This window comes from Leuciscus leuciscus (assembly GCF_965113295.1).
Source record: "Leuciscus leuciscus genome assembly, chromosome: 25".
Taxonomy (NCBI): Eukaryota; Metazoa; Chordata; class Actinopteri; order Cypriniformes; family Leuciscidae; genus Leuciscus; species Leuciscus leuciscus.
The window spans coordinates 31,476,345-31,486,344 of record NC_138724.1 but is presented as its reverse complement, the minus strand read 5'-3'; the positions used below and the strand labels follow the sequence as shown (position 1 = coordinate 31,486,344).

The 10,000-nt window shown below is 39.3% G+C and overlaps 1 protein-coding gene across 1 annotated transcript in view; it reads left to right on the top strand.

Moving 5' to 3' along the window:
• The window catches only part of LOC309491211 (PDZ domain-containing RING finger protein 4), a 49,364-nt gene that overhangs the window by 142 nt on the left and 39,222 nt on the right, over positions 1 to 10,000 (top strand). The window contains exon 1 of the mRNA XM_082160668.1: positions 1 to 36. This exon is cut by the window's left edge and continues 142 nt beyond it. Within this exon, the coding sequence (XP_082016794.1) occupies positions 1 to 36 (36 nt within the window). The remainder of the gene's footprint in view (positions 37 to 10,000) is intronic.

Genomic DNA, 10,000 nt, shown 5'->3' with positions numbered 1-10,000 from the left:
GAGGAGAACTACACACTACTGTACGAGATCTCACAGGTGAGGAGAACTACACACTACTGTACGCACAGGTGAGGAGAACTACACACTACTGCACGAGATCTCACAGGTGAGGCGCGCGACACCTCTCTCACCTGACGGACAGCTTCACAAAGTGTGTGCGCGCGCAGAGAGTTTCTGATGACTCTGGACTTGAATTTAGGTTTGCTACTATGTATAATGTATTTGTATCATGGCAGTTACAGTACATTGTTTTTTGGGATTTGTATCATGGTTACACTGGTTTTTCATAACAATGCCATGTATATTTGGTCATGGTGCTTACCGGTTTCCCCACATAGATTTTGGGTATAGTACAATGGTTCTTCACATAATATCGTCGCTTCTTTGACATGTACCAAAATTGTACACTATTTTAACATAATACCATAGTTTTTTGGACATGTACTGTGATTTTTGGACATGTTACCATGGTTTTACACAGTTTTTTCCCTAATAATATCTTAGTTTATGGATATATTATCATGGTTTTGTGCTGTTTTTTTATTTTTTATTTTTTTTTTATGATAAAACAATTCCTTTTTCTTGATCATGGTGCTTTCTGTGGTGGTTTTTCACATAATACCTTAATTTTTGGTCATAATACCTTAGTTTTTGGACATGTACCATGGTTTTACACTGCTTTTCTACATGATAATACCATGTATATCTGGCCATGGTGCTTACTGTGGTTGTTTTCCACATTATACCATCGTTTTTGGATATATAACCATGGTAATACCTTTTTGAGGCTTAGCATTCTGGTAGTTTCAAACACTATAATGGCATAATAATATCATGGTGTTTTGGATATGTACCACGGTAATACAATGCCATTTTTTGCCATAATACCACTGTTTTTGTAATGGATTTACCACAGTAGTTTCACAGTAGTCTTTGGAGTACCGTTTATAAGGTCATCATTTAGTACCATTGGCTTTGGATATAAAGTACCATATCATAGAGGTTTTGGTAGAATATGAGTTCTGTTGTACAGTTAATGTTCCAGACTGAAGCGTTATTGTTGGACATTTATGATTTCCTTGATGATGAACAATCAAACGATGAGATTAATGAATCAGTGTTGAATCCCACTGACGATCTTCTCCTGAATCTGCTGATTGATTCTCTGCTGAGTGTTTCATTAACTCTTATGATGCTTTAATGGCCTATGTGTCTCACACACACACACACACACACACACACACACACACACACATGGCGGTCTCATTAGCGCTCGTAGAAAATGATTCCGGCTCTTAATAAAACGTGAAGTGTTCCTCTGTGTGTGTGAGGGGAGATTCGCTGGTTAATTGCTGGCTTTGTCCTGTAACGAGGAGTTTTGACGAATCTCCTCCGCGTGGATCGCTTTAATCACGCTGATGAAGATCAAGCTTCTGTTCTCCACGCTTCTGCACTGGATCTTCATCTGGATCCGATCTGGAGTTTAGTGTCGTATCTGATCTGTGTGTGTGTGTGTGTGTGTGTGGTCAAACACACACACACACACACACACACACACACACACACACACACACACACACACACACACACACACACACACACTAGTGAATATGTGTGTTTTAAAGAAGGAGCTGAAAGTGTGTCACTGGCTACGTTTACATACACAACTTTTGTTTCAATCGGACTGAATTCATTCTGATTCTGAATGTGATCAGGTTGATGTGCGCGTTTGTCACAAGCTTCAAATCGGGATTGAATTGTCATTACGCTATTTCTACGTCATTACGCTATTTCTACGTCATCACGCTATTTCTACGTCATGGCGCTATTTCTACGTCATTACGCTATTTCTACGTCATCACGCTATTTCTACGTCATTACTCTATTTCTACGCCATTGTGCTATTTCTACATCATTATGCTATTTCTACATCATTACTTTATTTCTACATCATTACTTTATTTCTACATCATTACGCTATTTCTACGTCATTACGCTATTTCTACGTCATTGCCCTATTTCTACGCCATTACGCTATTTCTACGCCATTGCGCTATTTCTACGCCATTGCGCTATTTCTACATCATGACACTATTTCTACGTCATTACGCTATTTCTACGTCATTACTACGTCATTACGCTATTTCTACGTCATTATGCTATTTCTACGCCATTGCGCTATTTCTACATCATGACGCTATTTCTACGTCATTACGCTATTTCTACGTCATTACGCTATTTCTACGTCATTGCCCTATTTCTACATCATGACGCTATTTCTACGTCATTACGCTATTTCTACGTCATCACGCTATTTCTACGTCATTACGCTATTTCTATGCCATTGCGCTATTTCTACATCATTATGCTATTTCTACATCATTACTTTATTTCTACATTATTACTTTATTTCTACGTCATTACGCTATTTCTACGTCATTACGCTATTTCTACGTCATTGCCCTATTTCTACATCATGACGCTATTTCTACGTCATTACGCTATTTCTACGTCATCACGCTATTTCTACGTCATCACGCTATTTCTACGTCATTGCCCTATTTCTACATCATGACGCTATTTCTACGCCATTGCGCTATTTCTACGTCATCACGCTATTTCTACGTCATGGCGCTATTTCTACGTCATTACGCTATTTCTACGTCATCACGCTATTTCTACGTCATTACTCTATTTCTACGCCATTGTGCTATTTCTACATCATTATGCTATTTCTACATCATTACTTTATTTCTACATCATTACTTTATTTCTACATCATTACGCTATTTCTACGTCATTACGCTATTTCTACGTCATTGCCCTATTTCTACGCCATTACGCTATTTCTACGCCATTGCGCTATTTCTACGCCATTGCGCTATTTCTACATCATGACACTATTTCTACGTCATTACGCTATTTCTACGTCATTACTACGTCATTACGCTATTTCTACGTCATTATGCTATTTCTACGCCATTGCGCTATTTCTACATCATGACGCTATTTCTACGTCATTACGCTATTTCTACGTCATTACGCTATTTCTACGTCATTGCCCTATTTCTACATCATGACGCTATTTCTACGTCATTACGCTATTTCTACGTCATCACGCTATTTCTACGTCATTACGCTATTTCTATGCCATTGCGCTATTTCTACATCATTATGCTATTTCTACATCATTACTTTATTTCTACATTATTACTTTATTTCTACGTCATTACGCTATTTCTACGTCATTACGCTATTTCTACGTCATTGCCCGATTTCTACATCATGACGCTATTTCTACGTCATTACGCTATTTCTACGTCATCACGCTATTTCTACGTCATCACGCTATTTCTACGTCATTGCCCTATTTCTACATCATGACGCTATTTCTACGCCATTGCGCTATTTCTACATCATGACGCTATTTCTACGCCATTGCGCTATTTCTACATCATTACGCTATTTCTACGTCATTGCGCTATTTCTACGTCATTACGCTATTTATACATCATTACTTTATTTATACATCATTACGCTATTTCTACGTCATTGCGCTATTTCTACATCATTACTTTATTTATACATCATTACGCTATTTCTACGTCATTGCGCTATTTCTACGTCATTGCGCTATTTCTACGTCATTACGCTATTTCTACGTCATTATGGTATTTCTACGTCATTGCGCTATTTCTACATCATTACGCTATTTCTACGTCATTACGCTATTTCTACATCCTTACGCTATTTCTACGTCATTAAGCTATTTCTACGTCATTACGCAATTTTTACGTCATTACACTATTTCTACGTCATTACGCTATTTTTACGTCATTACACTATTTCTACGTCATTACGCTATTTCTACAATGTAGAGTCTACATCATTACGCTATTTCTACATCATTACGCTATTTCTACGTCATTACGCTATTTCTACGTCATTACACATGCGTAGTCCTTTCAGTTTCGGTTTTCAATCCGATTGAGTGTTTACATGTTCTCTTGCACATGTTCTACTACACACTCGTGTAGAACACACACACACACACACACACACACACACACAGACACACAGACACAGACACACACACACACGCACACACACACTGTGCGCTGCCGTCGCATCATCAGGTGGAGCTGCACACTGGTGGTGGTTGAGGAGATTCCCCCCTTCTATGTAAAGCGCTTTGATTGCCCAGAAAAGCGATATATGTAACGAATTATTATAATAATATATTATATAGCGCGTGTGTTTCTCATCTCTCACTTAGAGCTTATACACTTTCTTTCGGGATCCGTTCCCCCTTTCTGACTCGCTGCTGTTCCTTTAAGGCTTAATGATGTAATTCCGGCGCTCCTGAACATCTGCCAGCGAGATGAATGGGAATGCTAACGGATAGAGACTCCAGGTGTTATATTGACCCTCTTTTTACTTCATAAAGTGCATTGCAGTGCATTCTGGGATTGGTACAGGTGATTCTGCCTGGGAAAGCGTCTAAAAGAAGGAATAGTAAATCAACAAGATGCTATAATGAAGGGAACGTGATTATTATTCAGTGTTGTGTCTTTTATAAGCGTTCTCGGCTCTAATGAGTCCTCCTGCTGGTGTGTGTGTGTGTGTGTACGTGTGCTCTTTAATTGTGTGCTGATGGTCTGTAAGCCCCATAATGCCGAGCTGGTATGTGTGTGTGTGTGTGTGTGTGTGTGTGTGTGTGTGTGGTGTCTCCAGAGATTCAGTTCGCTCTGTGTTGAAGACAGCGCCACCTATAGACGTGCTGGTATTCATATATTAATGCTGGACACATGTTTCTCTGTTTCAGCTTCAGGAATCCTGGAAAATGCTGTCATTATACATGCTTTCCTGGAAATGGAATATATTTATGTGATGTCCGGTTCAGTGAATCGTTTGGTTGTTGGTTCATTGTTAATGGTTCATTCAGATCTAGTTGATTCTTATGACTCGTTCAATAGTGTTGACAAACATCACTGAACATCATTTTAATATTTTATACAGTTTACTAATAGAAATCTCTGATAGTGAATAATCGTCTGTAGTCATCGTGACATCACTGTGTGTGTGTGTGTGTGTGTGTGTGTGTGAGTGTCTGTGAAGTGTTTTATAATCCATAAGCTGGACATTCTGGAGCTGCTGGGAAACGTGTGTGTCCGAACTGGAGCTCAACAGTGACTCCATGCAGTGTGTGTATGTGTGTGTGTGTGTGTGTGTTTCTGAACATGTGAAGTGGACAGGTGTGTTTGATAAATGACTTTCATCTCTGTTGGGACGTGTGTGTGTGTGTGTGTGTGTGTGAGAGAGTGTGTGTGTGAGAGAGTGTGTGTGTGAGTGTGTGTGTGTGTGAGTGAGTGTGAGTGAGTGTGTGTGTGTGTGTGTGTGTGAGAGAGTGTGTGTGTGAGAGTGTGAGTGAGTGTGTGTGTGAGTGAGTGTGTGTGAGTATGTGTGTGAGTGTGAGAGTGTGTGTGAGTGAGTGTGAGTGAGTGTGAGTGTGTGTGTGTGTGTGTGTGTGTGTGTGAGTATGTGTGTGAGTGTGAGAGTGTGTGTGTGTGTCAGAGAGTGAGTGTGTGCGTGTGCGTGCGTGTGTGTGTGTGTGTGAGAGTGAGTGTGAGTGTGAGTGTGAGTGTGAGTGAGTGTGAGTGTGTGAGTGTGAGTGAGTGTGAGTGAGTGTGAGTGTGTGAGTGTGAGTGAGTGTGAGTGTGAGTGTGAGTGAGTGTGAGTGTGTGAGTGTGAGTGAGTGTGAGTGTGTGAGTGTGAGTGAGTGTGAGTGTGAGTGTGAGTGAGTGTGAGTGTGTGAGTGTGAGTGAGTGAGTGTGAGTGAGTGTGAGTGTGTGAGTGTGAGTGAGTGTGAGTGTGAGTGTGAGTGAGTGTGAGTGTGTGAGTGTGAGTGAGTGTGAGTGTGAGTGTGAGTGAGTGAGTGTGAGTGTGTGTGAGTGTGAGTGAGTGTGAGTGTGAGTGTGAGTGTGAGTGAGTGAGTGTGAGTGAGTGTGAGTGTGTGAGTGTGAGTGAGTGTGAGTGTGTGAGTGTGAGTGAGTGTGAGTGTGTGAGTGTGAGTGAGTGTGAGTGTGAGTGTGAGTGAGTGTGAGTGTGTGAGTGTGAGTGAGTGTGAGTGTGTGTGTGAGTATGTGTGTGAGTGTGAGAGTGTGTGTGAGTGAGTGTGAGTGAGTGTGAGTGAGTGTGTGTGTGTGTGTGTGTGTGTGTGTGAGTATGTGTGTGAGTGTGAGAGTGTGTGTGTGTGTCAGAGAGTGAGTGTGTGCGTGTGCGTGCGTGTGTGTGTGTGTGTGAGAGTGAGTGTGAGTGTGAGTGTGAGTGAGTGTGAGTGTGAGTGAGTGTGAGTGAGTGTGAGTGTGTGAGTGTGAGTGAGTGTGAGTGTGAGTGTGAGTGTGAGTGAGTGTGAGTGTGTGAGTGTGAGTGAGTGTGAGTGTGAGTGCAGACCTGCCAACCTGTACGCATTTTGCGTAGCGGATACGCATTTTGACTTCAAAGTACGCTGGTACGATTTGTCACTCTAAACTACGCAAAAACCTGGTGACGCCTCTGTGCACGCGCTGTCCTCAAATTAGTGTTGTCACGATACCAAAATTATTGTTTCGATACCGATACCAAGTCAAGTATTGCGATTTCGATACTTTTTCGATACTTTTCCTGAAAAGGGAGAAACACTCTCAAATATCACTGCTGTGCTTTATTTTAAAACCGGGACAACATTCTAATCATATAACACACTAATAAATGAACATATGAACAGCAGATATATTAAACATTTGAACAAAATATGAAATATGAAATATAAAAAATAAATTAGAGCAATGACATTCAAGGAAAAAAAAAAGATAAATTTAGCAGCATTATCTCATTTATCATAAGAAACATAAGAGCTTTATCTTGATTCTGAACTTTGAATTTTGAACTCTGAGCGATTATATTAAACAATGTTTAATATTGGTAACATATGATAAGCCTCATTGGTGATATATTTGACATGTGGGGAGAGAGTTGTGGAAGGCCTATACTTCATGTTAAACATAAATATATAGCAGCAAAGACAACAATAGGCTACAGAATAATTCGTTCTGTATTGAGAGGTGCAATATTTGAAAATCGATAATATTTTTTTAAATTACATTTATATTGTATTTATGTCAAAACTTTCAAACATCAAAATGTCATTTATTAATATGTATTCGTGTCAAAATGACATAGAAACATCTTTTCCTATTCTATTTTGCCTGGAAACGCTTCCAACAGGCTTGCGTGTCGCGTGAAAAATAGGCGTCGGTTCTATTTATAGCATAGGCCTACACGCGTTTTCCGCGCGTCTCGAGCTGCGCCCAGACGCGTGTGTCACGCAGGCAGTTAACATGGGAGCCGAAATAAAAACGGACACGACACGCAGCCAGTGTGTCTCCGGCCTTACAAATCTGGAACGCAGTCATTCTTATAAGTATGATACTAATAAATTAAGGAATCGTGACGTTTTTCATTTCCTATTTACTTTTGAAGTATCGGTGCACCGTGCAACAGAGCAAGGTAGGCAACGTACTTCCATATGTCACTCCTCGCGTCATCTTTTTCTACGAGTCGTGGACCACTTGTCCTCGCACATGCAGCCATCTCGCTGTAGTGTTTTGTCACATGACACTGACAGCGGCAGGTTCTTTGCTGCGTGCGTCAGGAAAAAAAACACAGACGACCATAGGGAGGCGTTTTTCCAAAAAAAAAATGTAAGTATCGATACTGATAAATGTAGGTATCGTGACGTTTTTAATTTCCGAGTATCGCGATACTTTTGAAGTATCGGTACACTGTGCAACACTAATCGACACCAATAAAGATTCCCGCTCGACCCCCCTTCCACTCCCGCGGCCGCCGTCTGACTGATGTCATAAGCGAGTACGGTACAGTACGGTACTTCTGACTCCTGAAGGTAAACGGCCTGGGGTCGATGTGGAAAGTTGATTGTTGAGTTAACTTAATCTTATGGATTCGATGATCACACAGATCGCATGGATTATCTTAAAATACTCCGTTAAGTTATTCATGGTCACTCAGAAAAGAGGAAGACATCATTCAGTCATGCAAATAATAAAATGCTCAAGTAATGCTGAACTATAAATCTTGAAATCGCCATCAGGCTTAGTGATTATGAAAGTGCTGTGATTTGTGGATTAACGTTAGCCTACTAATAAGCGCGAGTCTGGAGAAACAGGCGTTTATTTATTCATTCATTCTCAGTGTTGAGAAACGTATGTGTTACGTTATTGTGTTAATTATATCTAAAGTAGCCTACCTAATTATGTTACATATTTATTTTGTATGAAAACTAGCGCGTTAGTTACTTATGGATTAAAAAGTACCGTTGCATCAGTGCTGCGCGAGCTCTCTCTCAAACACGGACGCGCGCGCGCACACAGAGAGAGAAGATCATTGTAAAATTAAAATTGACGGGCTAAATTTTTATTTTGTTCTTGCTTGTTTTGTTTTTTTCTGTCAAAAAGCATTTTGTATTATCCATCCCTGCTTTTAAAATTCGTTAAATGACGGACGTTTACTGTTAACACAGCCCTTATTATATGTCGGATTCTGAACTTATAACGTTAGGCTACTTTATATTATTTTTAGAATAAGTGATTCGTTATGCTATTATTGGACTCCTGTCTATACATTGTCAACTGTTTTCTATAAATATGTTTGTATTGGCTAACATTTATTCAGTTAATGCGTGTCCTTTTTAAAATGTGCATGTTTAAATGAAATTTCGTTTAATGAAATTGACGATCGCATCTCTTTATGAACGCGCCTAGAGAGAAATGCACATCATGGATTACTTAGCCTAATCAGTGAGTAGCCTATTTCTTTCGTTTTGAATTGTTTCGTTTAAATAAATTTCAAGCTTTATTTATATATATTTGCCATGTCTGTGAGGCATAGCCTACACTGAGTTTCGGTTCATTTATGAGATTTCAATGCAAGTGACCGCGGCATGCCCATCATGTCATGATTATCCAGGAAATTGGTTGATGAAAAATGTATTAAAATTAAGAAACAATATATACAAAACGAAATTCGTTTTAAAGAGGCCTTTTACAAAACGAAATTTATTGAAGTGGTCAAATCGTCTGACTCCCGATGCATCCCATCTTATTTGTGCCGTTCACTTTTCATAATCAACAAAGATGGAAAAAATAACATTATAATATTTTAACAAATACGAAACTTAATGCGCTTATTTAATGAACTCGAGAACAAAATGCATCCTGGCAGCAGTGAGTGGGCGGTTGTTTCGGAGATGCGACATTAGGTTAGAGGTGTTTACATCTCTTGTAGGGGAGACCGGGGACAGTTGCAACACTTTTTGCATTTCTCTCAATTACTCAGAGACTATTTGGACTAGACCAACCAAATTTGTATATATTAAACTTGCATCTGTCTGCTAATTACCCATACCATTTAAAGATGATTATATATGACATATCGTTCACAGTATTTATTTGAATGGAAGAAGTCAGATGTTGCAACTGACCCCGACCCAGGGGACGGTTGCAACACAACCCAGGGATGGTTGCAACACTTTAAAAATACCTTAAATTTCATTAATTAACTTAAGCTTTTTGTCTCAATGAGCAAAGAATTCTGAAAATATTAACTGTTTTAGGCCTACTATAATATTATAGTATTATTTATTTCAATAATATTATTGTAGCCTATTATTTATTTATTTAGTCATATTTATCAAATAACAGTTATTGAGTTTTGTTTGTTCATGTATAGAAAATAGGCCTACATAGATTCAGTGTGCAGGTGTTACAGATGCTATTCAATCTCTCCATATTTCAGTGTCAGACAGGAAGAATTTAACAATTTGCAATGCAACAAACTTTTATTAAACATGCAATTTATAACATGTTGCAACCGTCCCCAACCCTATCAGCCATGACAGAACATCATACTCCTGCTAGACACACTGACTTTGACACATGCT